This window comes from Hippopotamus amphibius, chromosome 12 (assembly GCF_030028045.1).
Source record: "Hippopotamus amphibius kiboko isolate mHipAmp2 chromosome 12, mHipAmp2.hap2, whole genome shotgun sequence".
In the NCBI taxonomy this organism is placed as follows: domain Eukaryota; kingdom Metazoa; phylum Chordata; class Mammalia; order Artiodactyla; family Hippopotamidae; genus Hippopotamus; species Hippopotamus amphibius.
The window spans coordinates 9816793-9841518 of record NC_080197.1 but is presented as its reverse complement, the minus strand read 5'-3'; the positions used below and the strand labels follow the sequence as shown (position 1 = coordinate 9841518).

The 24726-nt window shown below is 46.3% G+C and overlaps 1 protein-coding gene across 5 annotated transcripts in view; it reads right to left on the bottom strand.

Annotated features, from left to right (window-relative positions):
* The window catches only part of ATP9A (ATPase phospholipid transporting 9A (putative)), a 129031-nt gene extending 105135 nt beyond the window's left edge, over positions 1-23896 (bottom strand). The window contains exon 1 of one of the 5 annotated variants that reach the window (XR_009048352.1): positions 12467-12615. Coding sequence is in view for 4 of the 5 variants with exons in the window: in XM_057701314.1 (XP_057557297.1) it covers positions 12467-12537 (71 nt within the window). In the remaining variant the exon portion in view is untranslated. Of the gene's footprint in view, positions 1-7343; positions 7448-12466; positions 12616-23361; positions 23530-23874 lie in introns of those variants that run through there. The other 4 variants (XM_057701316.1, XM_057701312.1, XM_057701314.1 and 1 more) reach the window with 4 other exon arrangements.
* Positions 23897-24726: the final 830 nt, after the last annotated feature.

The window sequence follows — 24726 nt, the reverse complement described above, 5'->3', positions numbered from 1 at the left end:
AAAGTCTCAGTGTTGACGCTGGAAAGATCCAGGAAGAATGTAAAGGAAAATTAAAAGCAACACAGAGAACTCACAGATACAGAGAACAAACTAGTGGGTGCCAGTGAGGAGGGGTGAGATAGGGGAAGGGGATTAAGAGGTACCAACTACTATGTATAAAATAAATAAGCCACAAGGATATATTGTACAGCACAGGGAATATAGCCAATAGTGTATAATAACTATAGATGGAGTACAACCTTCAAAAATTGTGCATCACTACGCTGTACATCTGAAATTTACATAATACTGTATGTCAAGTATACCCCAATTTAAAAAATAAGTTAAAAAGCAATATAGAGGACGTCCTAGGTGCCACAATGGTTGAGAATCCACCTGCCAAGACACTCATGAAAGAAATCAAAGACGACACAAACAGATGGAGAGATATACCATGTTCTTGGACTGGAAGAATCAACATCGTGAAAATGACTATACTACCCAAAGCGATTTACAGATTCAATGCAATCCCCATCAAATTACCAATGGCATTTTTCACAAAACTAGAACAAGAAATTTTACGATTTGTATGGAAACGCAAAATACCCCGAATAGCAAAGCAATCTTGAAAAGGAAAGATGGAGTTGGTGGAATCAAGCTTCCTGACTTCAAACTATACTACAAGGCTACAGTGATCAAGACAGTATGCTACTATGCTACTGGCACAAAAACAGAAATATAGATGAATGGAACAGGATAGAAAGCCCAGAGATAAACTATGGTTAACTAATCTATGACAAAGGAGGCAAGGATATACAAGGGAGAAAAGGCAGCCTTTTCAATAAGTGGTGCTGGGAAAACTGGACAGCTACATGTAAAAGAATGAAATTAGAACACTCCCTAACACCATACACAAAAATAAACTCAAAATGGATAAAAGACCTAAATGTAAGGCCAGACACTATAAAACTCCTAGAGGAAAACATAGGAAGAACACTCTTTGACATAAATCACAGCAAGATCTTTTTTGATCCACCCCCTAGAACAATGGAAATAAAAACAAATAAGTGGGACCTAATGAAAAGTCAAAGCTTCTACACAGCAAAGGAAACTATAAGCAAGACGAAAAGACAACCCTCAGAATGGGAGAAAATATTTGCAAACAAATCAACAAAGGACTAATCTCCAAAATATATAAACAGTTCATCCAGCTCAATATCAAAAAAACAAGCAACCCAATCAAAAAAGGGGCAGAAGACCTAAATAGGCATTTCTCCAAAGAAGACATACGGATGGCCAAGAGGCACATGAAAAGCTCAACATCACTAATTATTAGAGAAATGCAAATCAAAACTACAATGAGGTATCACCTCACACCAGTTAGAATGGGCATCATCAGAAAATCTACAAACAGTAAATGCTGGAGAGGGTGTGGAGAAAACGGAATGCTCTTGCACTGCTGGTGGGAATGTAAATTGATACAGCCACAATGGAGAACAGTATGGAGGTTCCTTGCAAAACTAAAAATAGAGTTCCCATATGACCCAGCAATCCCACTGCTGGGCATATACCCAGAGAATACCAGAATTCAAAAAGATACACGCACTCCAACGTTCATTGCAGCACTATTTACAACAGCCAGGACACGGAAGCAACCTAAATGTCCATCAACAGATGAATGGATAAAAAAGATGTGATACATATATACAATGGAATATTACTCAGCTGTAAAAAGCAATGAAACTGGGACATTTGTAGAGACGTGGATGGGCCTAGAGATTGTCACACAGAGTGAAGTGAGTCAGAAAGAGAAAAACAAATATCGTATATTAACACATATATGCGGAATATAGAAAAATGATACAAATCAACTGGTTTGCAAGGCAGAAACAGACACACAGATGTAGAGAACAAACATATGGACACCAAGTAGGGAAAGCAGGGAGGGTTGGGGGGAAATGAATTGGGAAATTGGGATTGCCATATATATATTACTAATAAGAAAAAAAAAGGCCAAATTGTACACTTTAAATATATGCAGTTTATTGTATTTTAACTAAATCTCAATAAAACTTAAAAAAAACAAAGAAACCATTGGGACAAAAAAGAATCCACCTGCTAATGCAGGGGACACAGGTTCGATCCCTGCCCCAGGAAGATACCACATGCCACGGAGCAACTAAGCCCATGCATCACAACTATTGAGTCCATGTGCCACAACTCCTGAAGCTCACTCGCCTAGAGTCTGTGCTCCACAACAAGAGAAGCCACCGCAATGAGAAGGCTATGCATCACAATGAAGAGTAGTCCCTGCTGCTCGCCACAACTAGAGAAAGCCCGTGTGCAGCAATGAAGACCCAACACAGCCAATAAATAAATAAATAAATTTACTTTTTTTTTTAAAAAGCAACATAGAGAAAATAGTCCGCAGCAGTAGTTCTCAATGGAGGTAGGGAGTGAATTTGCCCCTTGGGGACCCTTGGCAATGTCTAGAGAGAAATTTGGTGTCACGACTGCAGGTTCAGGGAAAGGAAGGGCTACTGGCATCTACTGGGTAGAAGCCAGGATGCTGCTAAACATCCTACAGTGTACAGGACAGCCCCACACAGAGGCTTACCTGGCCCCAAATGCCAACAGTCCTGAGGCTGAGAACCCTGCTCTAGAGCGAGACTGTCCCCAACATCCGCGTGAGGAGGGAAATGTCCTCTAGCTGTGCTGTCAAACACAGCAGCCACTAGCCACATGTGAGTTGAGCACTGGAAATATGAAGTTTAAATTTTAGTTCATTAATTTAATGAATGAAAACAGCCACATGTGTCTAGTGGCTACCACATTGGACAGCAGGTCTAGAAGGACATAACCCAAACTGTTAAGCACAGATACCTGGAGGCAGGTGGGGGGAACTGGAAGGAATGGAAGGGAAGGTATGAAGGGAAATTTTGCTCTTTGTTCTAGAAGCACGGAAGTGGCTAAATTTTTTTTTTTTTTTTTAACTGGGAGAATGTAAAATCTAGGATCCGAAAGCATTCGAAGAAGGAAGTAGTTCACTGAAGTCTGAAATCTCTCTGGCCACAGGAATGCTACTGTCTGGAGGAGAAGAAATGAGATTACAGTTGTCCCCCTTATCCGCGGGGGATACGGTCCATGACCACCCCCCACCCCCGTGGATGCCTGAAACTGAGGATAGCACCGCACTCCCAGGTACTGTGTTTTTCCTATACACTCACTCTTGTGATAAAGTTTCATTTATAAATTAGGCACAGTAGGAGATTAATAAGAATAACCAAAAATAAAACAGAACAATTTTAACAATGTACTGTAATAAAAGTTACGTGAATGTGGTTTCGAAATATCTTACTGTACAAATTTAATGCCTTTCATCCACGCACCGTGGCCACAAATTTTGCTGTTTGAGGTCACAAAACTAACATGAATTTCCTTTTCCCTCTTCACAATTTCATGGATAGAAGACTCAGTCTTACCACAGATCTTAGCAACCTCGGCATATGATTCTTTTTTTCTTTCCTTTAAATCGAGAACCTTCGCCTTTTCACATAAAGGAAGCACTTCGCAGCTTGCCTTTGACAAATCTGAGTCACCAACACCACTATTTGGGCCATTATTAAGTAAAACCAGGGTTATTTGGACACAAGCACTGAGATACCTCGAGACAGTCGATCTGATAACAGAGGCAGCTAAGCCACCGCCAGGCAGGATCTGTGGGACAAAGGGATGATGATTCACGTCCCAGGGCAGGACTGAGCAGAAGACACAAGATTGCATCATGCTACTCAGAACAGCGGGCAATGTAAAACCTATGAATTGTTTATTTCTGGAATTTTCCATTTAATATTTTCAGGGTCATCACAGGTAACTGAAACCATAGAAAGTGAAAGCTCAGATAAGATAGGACTACACTGTATATCAACGAAAAAAGCCAAGTCAATGTAGCAACTTCTTTAAGCTCAGATCCTCTGACCTAGAAGTCTACCTAGAAGAGTCTTATACAAATATTGGTACTGGTGAGTAATGGGAAATGCACCAGGATGCCCACAGCTGCAATAGAGAGAGAGAGCAAAACCCTGGAAATGACCAAATGCCCATTACAGAAAGACCTCTATACGATGGACCTGTAGTATGAAAAGAATTAAGGTAGAGACATACACACTGGCAGGACAAGATCCAAGTGATAAAGTGGAAGGGAAAAAACAGAGCAAAAGATACGCAATTTATTTATGCTATATTTTAACAAAAATAATATATGCTGGGAGTTCCCTGGCAGTCCAGTGATTAGGATTCTGTGCTTCCACTGCAGGGGGCATGGGTTCTATCCCTGGCTGGGGAACTAAGATCCCACAAGCCACATGGCACAACCAAAAAAAAAAAAAAAGCAAAGAGTTAAAAATAATATATGCTGACACATGCATAAAAAAAATACTGTGAAACAAATACATACACACATGCACGCACACACAAACACACCCAGACTGTTAACTCCAGTTCTCTGGGGGAGGGGGCAGTCACGGATGGTGGAGACTGTCACCTCTCCCTATTTCTTGTGCCTAAAGTCTTCCCTACTGGTCTCTTGCAGCTCAGAGCACATGACAGCTCTCACATTGCATCTCACCTCACGATGATTCAATAATTATGAACTCAAATTTCACCCCTGCTACCTTTTCATCCCAGGTCCTCACTGTCAAACCACTGACTACAGCCAAGGCAGGCGAGCTCCAAAACTCTGCACTTTTAGTTCTTCCCTCACTGTTCCACTTTTCTCCAACTCCCACCTCCTCTGCAAGACTCATCCACACCAGACTTGCTCGAGCAATCCCATCACCCAACTTCTACTTATCCTTCAAAACCCAACTCTGCTATTTCCAAAGAAAAGAGGAAGCAGCTCTTTTCTCCCTTAGACTTACTCCCCTATTTCTCCCTAGACCAGGACTGGCGAACTCAAATCTACAGAAGCCCAGAAAGCTACAGAAAAGAATAAATGAACAAAAATAAACAGAGGATCCAGTGGGAAGGGGCATACTGAGGAGCCCAGACCCCGTGGGAAGGAAGTAGCTGCACCCCAGGTCCTACCAGGATACATTTCTACACTAGCCCAGCACAACACACCCTCTAATTCTTCAAGACAAAGACAAAACACAGATTCTGAGGTGCAAACACTCCGTTTTTAAATGTTGACAACTGATTCAATTTTAAAATGCTAGGCAAAACTAAAACCACACTGAGATATTATTTTTTTACTTAGCACAATGATGGAGATCAAAGAGCCTAACAAGACCTATATTTGGTCAGGATGGCCAAACAGGCACTTTCACTGCTGGGATGGGTCTAAATCAGTTTTACCTTGAGAGAGGGGAACCTGGTGACAGCTATCAAAATCATAAACGGAATTCATTTTGACCCAACCATTCCCCTTTGAGATACTCCATATGTTCTAAAATGGGCATAAAGACCATTCACCATAACACTGCTAGCAACAGCAAACCACTAGAAATAACCTAAACTGCATCTGCAGTGAACTGGTTAAATAAAGTACAGTATATCTATTCAATGGAATCCTCTAAAGTCCCTTAAAAAAAACCTTTCTTAAAAAAAAAAACAAAAAAAAAACCTTTCTTTAAAGGAATGAAAAAGCTTTTTATGTACTGATATGGAATAAGCCCAGGGTGCACTGTTAAGTGAAAAAAATATGTTGTATTGTGTAAGGTGTACTAACAATTGAATAAAAAAGGAAAACATCTATCAGCGCTTGTCTAGATAGATATAAAATACTTGTATGTATTGTTAAGTGAAAAAAATAGGCTGTATTATGTAAGGTGTACTAACGATTGAATGAAAAAGGGAAAAATCTATGTATGTTTGTCTAGATAGACATAAAATACTTGTTATCTTTTTTGGTAAATGGTTAAAGATTCTCCAGAACAACACTGAAGACACTGATGAGTGGTTGCCTGGGGAGGAGCACAGGTAGCAGAATGGAGTGGGTGGGAGGGAGACTGAGTTTGCAACATACACACTTCTGCACCTTTTAACACTGAACTATGTGACTCTGTAATTAAACTGTGGTGGGAACTCTGGGAGCTTTAGGACCCAGGGGCCATGGCTCCACCAGAGGGAAATGTAGCTGGGCCCAGTTGTTATCTATATGTGCCTGCTTACTCCACAACTCCTCTTGCATGTTTCCTGCCTATCTCTGTTACTATGTAGCCCCTGTAACTCTAAAGTGGCCCAGAGGCCATGAAAAGAAGAATATCCAATCAAATTACATGCTACATTCCTTGTTACCTTATTTGGGGGACAAAGAAAGCCTAATGTACAGAAAGTTAACAAAACGTATAAAAGACATTGCCCAGCTTTGTTCAGGGCTCAGCCTTTGGATACTAATCCGCTGGGCCTGGGCCTGGCACAAATAAATGCTGCTTCTTGCACATAGCCTCGGAATCTTGCTTCACTCTGTAAAATCCCGCAACAAAACGTTTTAAGTTTAAAACAAAAAACAAAAAAACCAACACCATACTGCTGCCCAAACAGCACACAGCTCTCAGTCTGCAGCCTTAAATCTCAGTCACAAGTCTGTGGGTCAGAGACCTGACACTCCTCGCCTCCCACCCCAGGCCTGGTCTAGAGCAGGTGCTCAGTAGCTCTGCGTGCATCTCCTCACATGCCCAGGCACCCAGCACATAGGGACCTTACCTCACGCACGGACACTTTAGCCAGGCCATCTGCTCACAGGTTCTAGAAGAGGTCTGGCGTGGCAGCACCAGGCACACAGCAGTAGCCCACAAAATGCCAGAGAGCTGAACCAGAATTAAATGATTAAATGGAAGGCAATTCCCCAGATACCAGAACAATAAGCAAGAACATCTACACAAAGCGCTCAGTGTGTGCCGGGTGCCGTGGCGAAGCCGTCATCGTGAATTACTCCTCAACCCCACTCTGTGGGCACTCTCATCCTCCCCCTCCTGCACTGACGGTCCTGCAGCTGGGTGGGGACAGAGCCAGCTGTGGGTCCAGCGGGTGGACCCCAGAGCCAGCACTCTTAACCACAGTGTTCAGAGACCTCACACTACCGTAGACTCCAAGAGCCACCTCTGAATTGTCCAGACAACAACCTAGGGAGGAATCCAATGACAGAGACACAGCAGGACACACCAAAGGTCGCCCCTGCCACTGCCCAGGACTGCCTGGCTCCTCCCTCCAACCCAGGGTCGGCCTTGACAACGGCAGTCACTGCTACTGTACTTCCCACAGGCCACATGCTTGGGGTCAAAGCACTCGACATACGTCAGCTCATTCAGTCCTCACACCCCTGAGCACTGTCATCACGCCCATCTTCAGAGAGCTGGACTCACTCGTCCAAGGTCATACAGCCCGCGAGAGGCAGAACCCAAACGTGGACCGAAGCAGCTGTGCTTGAATCCGGACTCTCAGCCCCTCCAGCTCCTCAGCAGCCAAGCCTGGCGGCGGGGAGCCAGCACCTCCACCAGGAACCCTCCTCCTTCCTGGACATGCTCCGCCCCTGCTCCCCTGGAGACCTGGCTGCAGCCCAGCCATGGCGCTGCCCCATCAGGCGTGGCTTTGGCACTGAGACAGCCCCAGGAAGGCATGGGGGATGTTTCCAAGGGCACCTGTAAAACGCCAGAGGTTACAACACCTGTCGCTTGGGAGGAGTTTACCTCTGGAAACAGGTGGTAGAGGGGCGGAGGGGCTGCTCCGAGGGCAGCTCCCTCACGGGGTGGGTGCGGTGCAGGTTCACGCTGCGGGGGGCGGGGGGCACGTTCACCCCTCTCCTAATGCTGATGCTTCAGGGGAACGCGACCCTGGGCTCCCACAGCTGCTCTGTAACCCACCCCTCCCCTATAAGAAGCAGACATGCCCTTGGCCCTGCTGTCTACACACAACTTTGTCATGAGAAACTGTATGTAGAAAGACTTTTACTTGTTCAACAAACATGTACTGCACACTTGCAGACTCAATGATCTCCCATAACCACCAAATTCATCACCACGAGGCGTTCGGTTCCCCCAGTCCACTTACACAGCATTACCATAGAGCAAGCTTGTCCTCAATCAACCACAGGCCCCCTCTGCCCTCCAGCTCCACCAGTTTCACACATTAATAAACAGGAAGCCTGATTTGTGGTCCATAGAGAAAGGAAAGCATGTGTTTTTACTTCTTTCTCTATCTCTTTTTAAAACCTTCCCAATCTTGGGGGTATGCACTAGGCAAAAGGCAAAATTATCCTGACCCTGGAACACAGGCCATTCTGGCTCTCACAGGGTATAAAATGGCAGAGTCCTTCCGGAAATTAATTATCCAAGATGTAGCAAAAATTCATGCATCAAGTTAGCATCTAGGGACTTCCCTGGCAGTCCAGTGGTTAAGATTGTGCTTCAAATACGGGGGGGGGGGCACCGGTTCGATCCCTGATCAGGGAGCTAAGATCCCACACGCCGTGGGGCGTGACCAAAAAAAAAAAAAAAAGAAAAGTAAGATAGCCTCTGTAGACTAAGTTCTACTTTCTAACAGCAAAAACCACTGCAAGTAATGTCACCTAACAGCCATCTGATAAAATTTTAGATCAGAAGGAAACATACCTAAATGTTAATAGGAAATAAGGCATTAAATTCTAGCTCCTGCATCTTTAACTTTCTATAAGAGAAACCAGTAGTTTTTCTTAACAGGAATTATTACTTTTATACTGGAAAAAGTAAAATGCTAGTGTTTAAAAGTACCGTGTGGGGCCCCAGAGCTGGGGAGGGTTCTGAGCAGGTCAGGTCCCTCCAGGACCATGGCAGCTGTCTCCGGCTTGGCTGTACAAGAGCTGTTCTCTAGCAAGCCCTGGTCCCCGAGGCCCCTAGTTCCATCACTGGGCACAAAACAGCTCAGTGCTGCTAAAGGGATATTAGTGACTGTGACAAAGGTTCAGTCCCAGTTAATGCAATAGCCTGGAAACATGAGAAATCTTGGTGATGTAGCAGGAAGCTGCTGGAAGCCAGTGAAGACCAAAATGGAAGCATCTCCGGCCAAGTAGCAAATATGAGATCACTATAACCCAGGCCTGGGCCTCCCTCAACTCTCCCTTTGTGTATCTTTGGGGTGCCTCTGCTTTGGAGGGCCAGCGTTCAGAATGAATACACTATTTATAAAGTGACAATCCAATAAGAATCAACTTGTGAAAGTATAGGGCCCTGCTTATGTAAATTAAAGATGTCTCTTCAAAGAAATAGTATGGTGCCACTTAAAGTGTCATTTACAAAGCACATCAAGATACAAAAAAGGCCTTACATTAAAATGCTAAGTGAAAAAAAAAAGTAGGAAATAAAAACACACTGCTACATGGTTATAATTCACCAAACAATGTACACGTGGAAACAAGACAGGAAGAAAACAGCATATGCTAAAAGGTTTATGTTAACTGTGGTTGCCTTTGAAGGGAAAGTTACACCAGTATCTCATTCATCAGTTTTCTCTGTTCTCCAATTTTTCTTTAATACACACACACTCACTTTACAATTAAAAGAAAATAAATTTTATACTTTTTTTTACTGTTTCCTTTATGATGTAAACTACTCAAGAAGAGGGTGTTTGGTTGTAATGTATGCAGAAACAGAAACAGAATGTTGTTCACGTGAGACTTACATAACGCTAAAACCCAATGTTACCTAAATTTTAAGAAACCTAAAATAAGAAATGCAAAAAAAAAGAAAGAAAAAAAAAAACAAAGATCAAGCTGCAGGATATACTGGGAGGAATCAAGGGCGAGACAAGGAGTTGTGTTAGGACAGAGACTGCACTCTTTGAGCTACTGTGAGCTATGGTGCAAAGCTACCATGAAGCAAGATACAATCTTTCAAAGTAAAAACAAAAAATAAAAAGAGAGTGCTTGGTCAGAAAGGCAAGGCTGCTGCGATGTGACCATTTTGCCAGGTTTAGGTTCAGGGTTACCATGACATGGCTGTCCTATATATCTAAAACTTGACCTCAGAGCAAGAAAACGAAGCCTCTCTCAAACAAATCTTAAAAAAAAATACATTTCTTGTGATACCACTGTGTGCCCATGAGGATGGCAAAAGTGAAAAATGGCAAACACCAAGTGTGGGTGAGGATGCAGGGCATCTGGCACTTTCCCAGCTGGAGAAGAACAAATTCGTACAATTTGGAAAACTATCAGTTTCTGCTAAAGCTAAACACAAATGCCCCCAAAGGCCCAACAAAGCCACATGATACACGTACTCGGGATAAGTTCGGGGAGGTCCACAGCAGCACCATTCACAGTCCCCAAGCTGGAAACGTCCCACTTGTCCACCAGCAAGAGATGGGATAGAGCGGTCACAACACACAGCTGGCCCCTGAACAACACGGGTCTGAACTGCTCCAGTACACTTACTTATATGTAGCTTTTTCTCAATAGAGTACTTGTGCTTTCGTTTTACAAATATTTAAATTAACTAAGTATGAGGAAAAGTTTGTGTTTGATTAGAGATCACAACATGTAAAATCAAAAGAACTAGGGGTTGAATCCTGATTCTGTTCAAATTGTTTCAGCTTCTGTCCTGGGGTCATTTACCAACTCCTTTGTTTTTGAGCAAAGATAGCCGTACCAGTACTTGTGTTTTTGACTGTTTCGACACCCTTAACCCCCTCATTGTTCAAGGATCAATGACTTATTCATACACTGAGTTCATATGGCGATAGAAGTGAACAAACTATAATAAACGCACAACATGGTCAACTCTTACAAACAAAACATGGAGCAAGAATGAAGAGGCATGAGTGAGTACCTGCTACATGACTGCATTTACTTAAAGGTCAAAAACAGGCCCAGTCAATCTCTGCTGTTAGAAGTCAGGATATAGATCAAGGCAGGCGAGGAAGGAGGCAAGAGGAGGCTTCTGAGGCCATAGCCTGTTTACCCGCTGCCAGTTACAGGCGTGTGTTCACTTTATGGAAAGTCATCAAGCTGTGCATTTATGGTCTGTGTACTTTCCTGTGTGTGCATATGTATGGATGTGTATACATGCATAGTTTTTCATCAGTTTATTTAGGGGAAAAAACCCTGCCAGATGGGACAAGTGGTCTTATCTGTTTATTACCTGGTCCTTTGACTTACCCTGACACAACTGTCATTCCTTGTAGGAGAGCCTCTAATTAATTTTTGGAGAACAGAAAAAAGGGGTGGGGTGGGGGTGGGAGTGGGGTTCTCCAGTTTTCCATCTTCTTTGGACTTCATGGGGACTGATGGTATAAAATCTTAGAAGTATTCAGATTCAAATCACTGCCTTTTACAGGGTGAGTACAGACATTTTAGAAAGATATGTTCTGCACTTTCTCCCTCATTGGCATGAATGTCTCTCCTACAGACAGAGTGAATTAAAAAAAATAAGGATCAATATGGAAACTAACTGTGAAAACAGATACCATGCTTCTGAAGAATTTACAGTGACTGGGATAATTCGAAGTTTCTAGAATTTTCCTCTGTCACATCATTTCTGCTCTCTGCCTCCAGCAACAACGAAGTACACACAGACTTACCTCCAAATCACTGAAGCCTCAAAAACCCCCAATTCCTTTTCCCTCAACAAAAATCACCCGCTCTGAAGAGCCATTATAGAAAAACTCAGAGACAGGTTGCAAAATACAATTTGTTGCATAAATTGAGATTAAAATGAGTCTTTTAGGACTTCCCTGGTGGTGCAGGGATTGAGACTCCACACTTTCAGTGCAAGGGGTGTGGGCTTGATCCCTGGTTGGGGAACTAAGATCCTACACGCAAGCTGCGAGGCCAAAAAACAAAAAAAACATAAAACCCAACACCCACGAGTCTTTTAAAAAACTGAAATGAGCTTTTGAGTTTTCTAAACCAAAACTGTTCTTTAGTTTGTCATCTGTAAAGTAGGGCTGTCAGGAGGATAAAATGGGATGATGCACATAAAACTCTTAGAAGAACGCAGCCACCTAATCAGCACATGACAGGGGTTAGCAACTATTACAATTCTCATCAAAGAAATCTAGCACAATCCAAGTGACGAGAATGAACAAACCAACCATTCAAAGCACAACCTGGAAACAGGACCACTGTGAACTCTTTAAGCAAAAGGAAACATCTGGGGACAGTGTCTCCGCCCTGTGGAGCGAGTGGTTTGTGTTTTAGGTTACTGGGGGGGAGGAGGGGAGAGGATGGATCCGGCTTTAGTGGACATGACTTTGCAAAATGCTTACGGGAAAACTCTGCAGACTAGACGGTCTAAAGAAAATAGCTAAACAACTCATCATCAGTTTAAAATAAAGGTTTACCAATAACACCAAGAGACTCCTCATCTACCAAAACAACCATGAGTTGTTTCCTATCTTAGTCTGCTCAGGCTGCTATAAGAAAACACCACAGGCCGGGTGGCTTAAACAACGGACATTTATTTTCTTATAGTTCCTGAGGCTGGAAAGCACAAGATCAAGGTGTCAGCAGATTTGGTACCTTCTGAGGCCTCTGCCCTTGGCTTGCAGACAGCTGCCTTCTCCCTGGGTCCTCAGGCTCTTTCCTCTCATCCCTGGTGTCTCTCTCCGTGTCCTAATCTCCTCTTCTCAGGACACCACTCAGATGAGTTAAGGGCTCACCCTAATGGCCTCGTTTTAATTTAATAATCTCTATAAAGACCCTGTCTCCAAACACTGTCACTTTCTAAGGTGCTGGGTTAGGCCCTCAACAGGTAAATTTGGGGAGGCACACAAGTCAGCCCATAGCACTTCCCAAATGCTCTCTGAGACTTCCTTCATTGCTAAATGAGAAACTGAACTCAGAGTTAACACAATCCAAACATGAATTTCTTGCCCAACAGGTTTTTCTTTCTTCTTTTTTTTTTTTCCCCATAAAGACAGGATGAGTCACCTTAAGGACAATTAAGGGTATGGCTACTGCAGAGCACAGGCATTCCACTCATCCAGGGGTTCCTGACAGCTGCCATTCTGCCCACGCCCACTCCTCCCATCCCCGGGACACGGCAATGTCTGAAGACACTTTTGGTCGTCACGACTGGGGGGGGGAGGGTGCTACTGGCATCCAGGGGGTGGAGGCCAGGGATGCTGCCCAACACCCTACAGTGCATAGGGCAGCCCTCCACGGCAGAGAACTGTCAAACTGAACACACCAACAGCGTGGAGGCTGAGGATCCCTGAGGTCGAACCCGACCTCATCGTGCGTCATAGCAGATGGCCCTGGCGGAGGGAGGGGGGGCCTGCCAGGCCCCGCTCCATAAGGTGGGCAATGTTCCCTCCACCGGCCTCTTCTTCCTCAGGGAGGGCAGCCAGCAGGCTCTTCCCTGGCATTGGGCAAAGGCCACAGAGATCTAACTGGGAGGAGGAACAGCCTCCAGCCCACCCCGCTTTCCAGTTCACACAGGAAGCCTTTCTTTCCATGGGGCCCCTTCCAAACTACCCTCTCCCACAAGCCCCTCAAACTTTAGACAATGTTGCTGTTTTTTTTTAATTTTTAAAATTTATTTATTTTTGGTCCTGCCACCCAGCATGTGGGATCTTAGTTCTCTGACCAGGGATCAAACCCATGCCCCCCGCAGTGGAAGTGCAGAGTCTTAACCAGCAAAGTCTTCAAACATCAGATGATGATTACAGTAACATTAAGATCCCAGATCAACTAGGTAAACTAACCATTGTTTAAAAATCATGTTTTTCATGGACACCTTGGCAAAATAAAAAGAAATTTTAAGTCTACAAATAACAAATGCTGGAGAGGGTATAGAGTAAAAACCCTCCTACACTGTTCGTGGGACTGTAAATTGGTGCAGCCACTATGAAGAACAGTATGGTGTTTCCTCAAAAAAACTAAAAATAGAGTCACCGTACGATCCAGCAATCCCACCCCCGGGCATATATCCAGACAAAACTATAATTCGAAAAGATACGTGCACCCCAATGTTCACTGCAGCACTATTAACTATAGATGAGATATGGAAACATCCTAAACGTCCATCAACAGAGGAACGGATAGAGAAAATGTGGTACAAATATACAATGATATGACTCAGCCATAGAAAAGAATGAAATAATGCCATTTGCAGCAACATGGACGGACCCAGAGATTATCATACTAAGTGAAGTAAATCAGAGAAAGACAAATGCTGTGTGATACTGCTTACATGTGGAATCTAAAATATGACCTAAACGAACTTATCCACGAAACAGAAACAGACTCACAGACATAGAGGACAGACTTGTGGTTGCCAAAGAGGAGGTGGAGTGGGGAAAGGATGGATTGGGAGGTTGGGATTAGCAGATGCAAACATTATATACACAATGGATAAACAGCAAGGTCCTACTATATAGTACAGTGAACTGTAGTCAATATTCTGCAACAAACCATAATGAAAAAGAATATACATATGCATAATTGAATCACTTTGCTACACAGCAGAAACTAGCACATTGTAAAATCAACTATACTACAATAAAATAATTTTTTTAAAAAAGAATTTTTAATCTATTAGCACAACCAGCTTATCCCTTTTCTTTCCCCTTTGTAATAATAACATATTTTTAGACTGACAGCACCATGTTAGCACAGGCCACCATTTCCTAAATGTCAGGCATGACGTGGGCACATCTACAAACCTCCCAAACAATTACTGACTTCATACTTTTAAATCAACTCTGTGTTTTTTACTAAAATGTATTCTAAAAGGAAACTTCCTGTCGCTACTACAAAGAGAAAACAAGTATCACTTGGCACAAACAAAAGAACCATAAACATAATTGTTAACCTTTCAACGTTTGGCAGTGAGCCACCTAAAGTGATCTCTGGTGATGCTTCCCACAGGCCAAGCTCTGAATATCTAAATCAATCTTTCAAAGTCACATAAATAAACCAGAGGTGAGCTTTTAAAAGAAACCCAGCAGCATTCTATCTCTTTAGGTAAAAGTCATCCAAAAATATGTTACAATGAGTCTTTTTCTTTCCAAATTAAACCAAAGTCCACTTGCTTTCAGGAGTGAAGCTCGAGGCACTTCATGTCCATTCCCAAAGATGGCCATCAAGCCTGGCCAGCCCTAATTAATGACCTTCATCCCCTGCATCTGGGTAGAGAGATTAAAAGAACTTTCTGTTCTGAGAAGTAACAGCCCAAAGTCCAAAAATGAATCATTCTACACCCTGCCTCCTCCTTTCCACTTGTTGCCTGGATGGCAAAGGTCAAGGTCAAATAGCCACCCCGCTTCCTTGGGGACCAGCACCCAGGTGGCTCACTGGCCTTCCTCAGGGAAGCTCCAGCAAGCATGGCTCCTGTATCCACACTCTACCCTTCAGCATCTCTGCCTGGGTTTGTAATTTCACATCCAGGGTCACTGCCTGTGCCCCACATGGGCAGGGAGCACCTGGTCTGAGTTTGGTCAGCACAGGGGAGGAGGGCCCATGGCAGGGATTCCGTAACGGGAAGTGGATGGCACAAGCGCCGTTGGGCTGGCGGAGGACGCAAAGAGCACTTCCCGATGGGCGGCTGCCATCGCCTGCTCTGACTGTTTTCATCCAAGGGAGCAAAGAGCTGTCAATGGAACTCTCCACTCCAACTTGGAGAGGGAAAGAGCTGGGGTCTCTGGAGTTCACCCACCAGCACAATTCCTCTATATCCTCCCCCAAGCATACCCCCCTACACTGCATACCTAGTTCCACCTCCACTGTGTCAACAGAAAGACACTGAAAACACACATACCCCTAGATACAGCTCATCCTTCTTATTTGTGATGTTTGATTTTGCCAATTCACAACTGCCCAAAATTCGTAACCTCAACATCAATCCTCACGGCACTCTCATGGTCATTCACAGACGTGCTCAGAGTGGAAAGAAATCCAAATCACCCGCCCACATTCCCACCTGAGGCTGGACGGGGCGAGCATCTGCCTTCTCGTCTCCACTCTCACACTGTACACAAGTGTCCTCTTCATGGTCCATTTAGTGCCACGTGTCCTGCATTTTTGTGCTTTTTGTTACATATTTCACCGTTTAAAATGGCCCCAGCACAGTCAACGTTCCTAAGAGCAAGAAGCCTGTGATGTGCCTCATGGAGAAAAATACGTGTCTTACATAAGCTTCCTTCAAGGCCTCAGGTGCAATGCTATTGGTCATGAGCGCAATATCAATGAATCAACAATATATTTAAACACTGTGTCTTTCCACAGAAATACACCTAACACAAAGTTCTATATTGATCAGTTGACCGAAGTGTGACCAGAGGCTCACAGGAAGCTAACCCTGCATTTCCCCTAAGAGCTGGGGTTCACTGTTGGCTAATTCAGTGCTGGCAGGGACTTTACAGAACAGAACTACTGCAAATAATGAGAATCAACTGTACTGTACACCTAACACCACCTCCATCATGTCAACAGAGAAAGACATTTTAACACCACAAATCAGAAGTGACAGCTTCAATAACAATTCAGAACTTTCCACTATATAAACATGTCTGTGTAAAGAACGCCCTACACGAGTGGACACTGTTCTTAGTTCACATGCACAGTGAATTCACGTCACTGGCGCACCCTGATCCTGACCTGGTGTGAGCACCTCCGCAAAGGAGCACGTGGCCTGCTGCAGCCCTGTCACCACAGACTTAGTCATCTGAGGTCTCAGATGGCTTCTGGCAGAGTCCATTTTCTAGCCAGAGTTCTTACTCAACCAGACTCTCTACAAACTTCTAGAAAGAAGAGGAGATCATGTTACCCAGTGCAAGAGTCCACATGAGGCTTGGTCCTCCCCTGCAGGCTGTGTGAAGAACAATGTCTGACGTTCTGCAAGGGCTCATATTTACTCTGTATTATATATTATGCCCGACCACACGGACACGCTTACTATGTCGCCACTTTACAGAAGAGGAAACTGAGGCATAGGAGGGAAAAGACAGTGGTCTGGAGTTATACAGGTTGTAAAATGGCAAAACTGGGACATTAAACCAAGTCTATAACCCTGGAATCCAAACTTTTAACCACAAAGCAACAAACCCAGCATCCTGTCCTGGGTATTTCAAATTATGGTCTATAATACTCTTATCATCATTCTTATAGCAATTTGTAAAATGCAATAGACTTTAAACAACCGGCACTTCCAAATTCTCTATCCTTCAGTCACTTGGCAGAAAAATAATTCATTGTTACTGGAGGGAAAAACAAGTAAACAGACAAAAACTGCATTGAAGGGATGGAGCTGATCAAACACCCGGCCACCAGCCCTGGCTGCTCAGAGAAACCTTCCCCAGTTCTTCTATTAGAGCCAGACGCCCTAGTGTTCTCCTTAGTTTCTGCCACTCCTTCTTGGCCCAGATTAACTGCTCAACCTTTCTGAGCCTCAGTTTCCTTATCAAGGACAAAAAAAAAAAAAAAGGGCCACTGTGCAGCCCGAGTGAGAAAACACTAATTCAGAACCAAAACACTGCAGTTTCTAAATAAATATTAGTTCTCCTCCTCAGTGGTCAGGGAATGAGTCAAGTTACCTGTTGATATAAATTTCTCGCCACCAAGCAAAATGTAAGCATGAGCCTCGAGATGCCGCTGCTGTACCCACCAGGCTCCTGGCTGGACCCCAGCAGCTCCCCTGGGATCTGAAGCCTGGGGTGGGACGGTTCCCCAGGTCTACAGGTCTACACCATGTGCATTAGCTTCCCCGTGCTGCTGTGACAAATTACTGCAAATGTATTATCTCACAGCTCTGGAGGTCAGGAGTCCAAAGTAGGTCTCACGGGGCTAAACCCAAGGAGTCGGTTGAGCTGTGTTCCTCCTGGAGGCTCTAGGGGAGAACCCCTTCCCTGATTTTTCCAGTTTCTAGACGCCACCTGCATTCCTTTATTGGTGGCCCCTTCTCAAGCCAGCAGCCTAGCATCTTCCGGTCTCTCCCCAACTCTGAGGCTCACTCTCCTGCCTCCCTCTTTCATGGACACTTGTGGGTACACTGGGCCCACCTGGAAAATCCAGAACAGTCTCCCCATCTCAAGACTATTAAGTTAACTACATCAGCAACGTCCCTTTCGCCTTTTAAGGTAAAATATTCTCAGGTGCAGGGGATTAGAACGTGGATATCTTTGGGGGTCCGTTATTCTGCCCACCACACCACACCACACATGCTGTAACCTATGGGACAATCCAGATTCCATATTATTTGATTCTCTTCCATTAAATGTTTGACTTCTTGCATCCGTATTAGTACAGTTTATAAGATGTGCACATCAATAATCCACCAAAAACAAAAACGTCTTCACTAGAATATGGGTCTTGTATTTAAGGATGAAAATTAAGCCATCTCACAAGTCCAAACACCACCTAAGCTGATGCCCTCAGTGGAGGGAGAGATAAAGATTGACCTAGGGGACCTGCTCTCTTTGCCTGTGACTCCCTTCTCCTGGTACTTGCACCGCCAACTCTGCAGGCACCCCCACCCCCACTTTCAGACCATGTGGCTAAGATATGCAGACTTGATCCCATTAGTAGGGAAGATCTCTGAGCCAGGAAAATACACAAGCAGACGACCAGTAAGCAGCAGTTCAGAACATCCAACAGATGTCTTACAGACTTGCAGCTGAAAACATCTAGACTTCTGCCTGGACCACCTAGAAAAGGTTCTTCTCTCCCCACTCCTGGGAAGAGAGGCTTAGCTCTACTTCTTTTATAAACTGGAGATCTGCTCCAGGCATGCTTACTCTTCACAAGGATTTTTTGGGCACCTACTCTGTGCCAGGCTCCATGTGATGGTGATGAACCTGTCACCAGCCAGAGCCCCATGGTGTCCCCAGCTGAATGATCACATAAGCACATGTCAAATTGCAACTGTGCAAAAAGGAAGAGGAGCAGGTGCTCTGAGAGGCTCCTAGAATGGGATCTAATCTGCAGTGGGGACATCAGGGAAGCCTCCCCTGAGGATGTGAGACCTTAGTAAGGCTTAATGGAAGACCGAGCTGTGACCAGAGGAGAGAAAAGGACTTTCCGGGCAGAGAACAGCATGTGCAAAGGTCCTGCATCAAGAGGGAGCCAGGAGGAGACAATGAGCACAGGCTGTGAGGCTGGACGAGGAACGGGCCAAAGTGTGTTGAGATAAGATTGGAAGGAGGCCAGGGCCACAGCAGCACTGTCCGACAGAACCTCCCATGATGGTGGAAATGCTTGTATCTATGCCAACCAATACAGCAGGCACTGGCCACATGTGCGTACTGGACACTGAAACGTGGCTAGTGCCACTGAGGAACTGAATTTTTATTTAATTTTAACTATTTTAAATTTGAACTTAAATAGCCACACGAAGCTAGTGACTAGCTAGCTGGACAGCACAGGGCCAGAACACCTAGTGAGATGGCTCACTGGAGGGAAGGCTTTGAGCAGAACACTTCCACGATCAGAACATTTGGCCACACCTGCTCTGACTGCACGCAGGGAGACAAGTGGTGATGATGATGATGGAGACGAGGACGGGCAGGTGGTGGCAATGCTAAAGGACATGCGAACAGGTTCCAGAGCGACTCAGGGGACAATAAGTGGGAGATCTTGATAAAGGATTAGCAAAGATTTTGCCACTGAAGAGATGGCACTGCACCTCTCCGTGCATGGGAACACTGGGGGAAGAAAGACTGGGCTCGGAGTGGGAGCCAGGCTGAGAGCAGGAGTCAGGAGGAGGACAGAAGGACTCTGTGGTCCCTGAAGCCATGGGTATGGGTGAGCTCAAGCCAAACTCTCAAGGGCAAGGAAGTCTAGGACCACATCTTGAGCAACTGCAACATTTAATGGTCAGATAGAGGAAGATGAGGCAGGGGAACCCACAGTACCATCATGGAAGACCCAGGAAAGACCGACAAACTACACCTCAAAAACTCACAGTAGACAAGAGAAATGAACGCGTATGTCTACACAAAGACTTCAGTGTTCTTAGCAGTGTTATTTACAATAGCCAAATACTGGAAATAATCCAAATGTCCATCTTGGTGAAGAGATAAGCAAACTATGATATATCTACACAATGGAATTCTATTATGTAATAAAAAAGAACTTCAAAATCACTGTGCTAACAAAAAAGGAGCAGACTCACAGATACGGAGAACAAACTAGTGGGTACCAGTGGGGCGGGGAAGGCACAAAACAGGGGTTGGGAGTGAAAGGCACAAACTACTGGGTGTAAGATGGCCTCGAGGGTGTACTGTACAACACAGGGAACACAGCCAAGATTTTGTAATAACTGTAAATGTAAAGTAACCTTTAAAAATTGTATAAAATTTTTTTTTAAAAAAGGGCTTCCCTGGTGGCGCGGTGGTTAAGAACCTGCCTGCCAATGCAGGGTACACGGGTTCAATTCCTGAGCCAGGAAGATCCCACATGCGGCAGAGCAACTAAGCCCCTGCGCCACAACTACTGAAGCCCCAGAGCAAACCTTACACAAAGACCTAATTATCACTATATGCTGTAGTAAAGACCCAGGATGCACTAAGCACTTAGTGTTCCAAACTTAACATGGATTAAGTCTCAAAACAATCCTAGGAGGTATACGTAATTATTGTTACTTCCACTTTACAGATGAAAAAACTGAAACCCAGAGAGGTAATTTCCCCAAGTCACACAGCTAGTGAGTGGCAAAACCCAGGCTTGTGCCCAGCTCTTCAATCCTATGCCCACACTCCTAACCAATCTCTCGTGTTTCACGAAGAGGAGAACTTCACTTAGCCAGAAGCAAAGCACATGATGTCAGAAAAATGGTTTCCAGCAATGTGAGGCAAATGCCTTATGTCCTAACAAAACCAATGTAACAGTTTTCTCAACATCAGGATGCAGTAACTTTCTCAAGAGAGAAAAGAGCTTTGGGGCTACAGGATTCCTCCAGCAAATAAACTGCGTGTCTTGAAAACATATGCTGACTGACCCTGACATTAATTATACTCTGTCTCCTGGGACCTGTGGCACCTATGTTTTTGGTTTTTTAATCACAAAATCCCCCAACCATCCTACAGCTTACAGCCATTAAGTAAAATGAGTTGATCAGGTTCAAATCCACCCCTCACACTGACTACCCCTTGACCTCCAACAAATCATTTAGCATCACTGAATCTTAGCCTCCCTGTCTATAAAATGAAGAAACTCCAAAAATTCACACAGTTGTTATGAGGATTTAAACACGGCCATTTATCTCAAGTACCCAGCAGAGAGCCTCCACCCATCACAAATATATTTGTTTCTTATTCCTTTACCTCCCCCACCTTAAATTACAGGAAGCCTTTTCATCTCTCTGTGCTTCCAAACACCAAGATCCCCAACTTGACAAGGCTGCTCCTAAAAATGCAGATTGAATACAAGAACATACACACAAATACCTGTAATTCCAGACACATGATTTGAACCTGAATCCATGTCACTATTTAGGAAATAAATTAGTTTCAAAGTGGCAAATTCTAAAAGAGCAGTGATCCTCCACTCCAATACCAAACAGAAATCTTTTTTTTTCCAACTGTCGGCACCATTCCCTCTGGGCCCCCATATTAACGGTGCATATTTCCATCACGGTAATCCTCACTTTTAATTATTTGCATTTTTCTCCCATGCACTGAATCTGATGTTCTCAACTATGCCAGCACATTAAAGTTATCTGGGGAGCTTATAGCCAGGTCCCACCGCAGATTCTTAAATTCTTAAGGTCTAAAATGGGGCAGGGATGGTAACTGTTTAAGCTGCCCAGGTGATTCTAAGGCACAGCCAGGGTCAGGATGCCCGAGCCTGCTGTCAGGGCTTGTTTAATTCATCTTTGCATCCCAATTATTTGGCACAGCCCTCACACGTAGTAGGCATTTTATAATTGTTTGTGGCACAAATTAATAACTAGAGGACCTTCGAGTCCACTGATCGTATTACTTCATTAGAACATTTTACTGAGAAAAAAATTACTGAGGGTGTGTGTTACATCAGGCACTATTTCAGGCATAGGGCTCAAGTTAATGGCCATCATCTTTTGGCCTTGAGTGGTCAGGATTAAAACGCAAGCGAACAGTGAAGAGATGGAAGGCTGTCGGTCACTGGGTCAGAGATCCCGAGTTTAATTTGCATTTTGCAGCATCTTCCCAGCTGTCCTTGACCTCGCTGGGCTCCTTTCCTCCGCTGTATTCTATCAATGGGGCCTCCTCCCCGGAAGATTTAAGGAAGACTTTAAGAAGACAGGGACAAAGACCCCACAAAATGGCAGCTAGCATTATTTCCGCCCCCCCCCCTTTTTTTTTTAATTCGACGGACCCCTAGGGAAGCCACCCTAGTTGTTCACCCTCCCCACCTCCTGCATCAAGCAACTGACGGCGCAAAAACCGGCCGCCACAGGGAAGTGCCGGGAGAGAACAGGACGCCAAAGCGAAGGGCGGGTCCGAAAGGCGCGGCCCCGCCCAGCTGCCGTTCTCAGCCTTCGCCCGACTACAGCCTCACCTGCGCGGCCTCGGAAAATGCACATTTCCAGGTCCCACCCCCAAGAACTGATCGGCGGATCTGGGCGGGGCCTAGGAATCTGCATTTTAACCAGCTCCCCTCAACCATCCCCCCATCTAACTCTGTCTCAGGCGATGCCACGGCCCCTTAAAACCTCAACAGATCACTGCCATCCTCCGAATAGGAACACGACAGGGCGCAAAACATCCGCCCATCCTCTCTCTCCCAGTTGAGGGAAACCCCTCATTAGGGTGCCCAGGGGCCTGCCCATGTGGGAAGGCACAGCAAGTGGTAATCCCTACTCCTGCCAGGGAGCTCCTTCCCTCAAACGGCGAGGCACCGTGGCGGCGGGGGGAGGAGGCAGTCTCCAATCGATCAGTAGAAGCCCCTCTCCCCCTCCTGCGGCTGCTGGTTCGGGTCCAGCCAGGGCCGAGAGGGGAAGGCGGCCATGTGGGGGCTGGGACCCGGAGGCACGACGCGGACCCCCCGGCGGGTCTGCAGAGGAGGCCGTGCCTCCCCCACAAATACGCTGAGCATATCCGGGCTCGCTGTTCCCCGCGCACAGCAAGGTTTGATACTGACCACGTAGGAATTACAACGACAAGGAGTAATCGGAAAACAATAAACTGGTTAAAAAGCAAGACTGATCCCAATTCCACGCGCGTGTAAACAACGCTGGGCGGGCCCGGCTTCTCGGGGTTTCTAAAGGAAGGTGGGCAGCGGCGGGAGGCATCCAGGCGCTTGGGCCCAAAAGGGACGCGGTCGCGCCGGCCCGGCCCGGGGCCGGAGCCGAGCCGAATTCCCTGCCCGCCCGCCCGCCTCCCGGGCCCGGCCACCAGCTCATGGCGCCGGCCAAGCTGTCAGGCCCGGCCCGCCCGAGCGCCAGGCTCCGGCCGCGCGCGGACAAAGGAGGGCGGCCGGCCCTGGGCCCCGCTCACCCGGCGCGGGGCCTGCTGTCCATCCGCTTCTTCTGGCGCACCGGCTGCAGCGGGATGTTGTCCGTCATGTCGCCCGCGCCGCCCGCCTTGGCCGCCGTGCCCCCCGCGCCGCCTGGGCCGCCGCCCGGTCCGGCCTCCGCGCCACCGCCCGCCGGCGCCGCGCCGCCCCGGGGGAGGAGGCGGCGGCAGCGGGCGGGCCGGGCCCGCAGCGAGGGGGCGAGCTCGCGAGCGCCGGGCCACGCGCGGAGCCGCCCGCGCGGCCCGACCGACGGACACGGGCGCACCATGGGCCCGAGCTCCGCGCCGCGCCTGCCACGGGGGGCGGCCGGCTCTGTCCGCGCCGCCGCCGCCGCCGCCGCAGTGTCCCCGCCCCCGGCCCGCGCCGCGCGCCCCCCACGCGCGCCCACCCGGCCACGCGCCCCCCGCCCACGCCCCGCCGTGCGCGCGCGCGCCCGGTCCCCGCCCCTCCACCACCGCTTCCACCCGCACACATGCGCCCCTGCACACACGCACATGCTGCCGTGCTCACTAGGGACACCGCATCCATCCTCTCACATGCTCACTCTTGCACATACACACGCGGGCCGCGCACACACGCACACGCATTCTCACCTGCTCACTCCCCACCAGCATCCGACATTCAACCACACACGCACACCTGCACACACACCCTGTCGCAGTCACCCCATTACTCACCTTCAACCACCCTGGATCTCAGGCTTCACACACGTGTGCCTCCAAGAATCACAGTCACACAAGGACACACACTCTACCGCACTCAGCTTTCCAGAGTCCCTCACCCACCGTCCTTCACCAACACCCCCAACTCACGTTCCCACCTGGATCCCTGAGATTCACAATCACAATATGCACTTACACACCTGCACACCCTCGTTCTCACACTCACTCACCTACCTCTGGGGCTGACACCTTGAACCACACTGGTGCACAACCTCACACACACACCTGACTCCTTCACCCAGACCCACATCTGCACCTACATCCTCTCCGACAGTGTCCGGGATCCACTGACTTTCCAAGGACTCAATATAAAAATGTTAAGAACAGAAAAAAAATGAATAGTGGTGAAGGAAGGAGGTGAGGGAAGTTAAAAATCCATACACAATGAAAGAGCCTCAAAATGTAATACCATATAAACTAACCTACCGCAACTAAAGGAAATTTTTAAGTAGTTACACCTAATACCTTTCACGCAGGATGCGGGTGCCTTTTAATTTGTTTACTATGAATAAGGACAAAGCCACCGAGTATCTGTGTCTGGGGCCCTGGGACACAGAAAAGTGGATCCCACACCAAGTGTGACTTATCTCATGTCCCGATGAAGTTCCTCAAAAAAAGCATGTC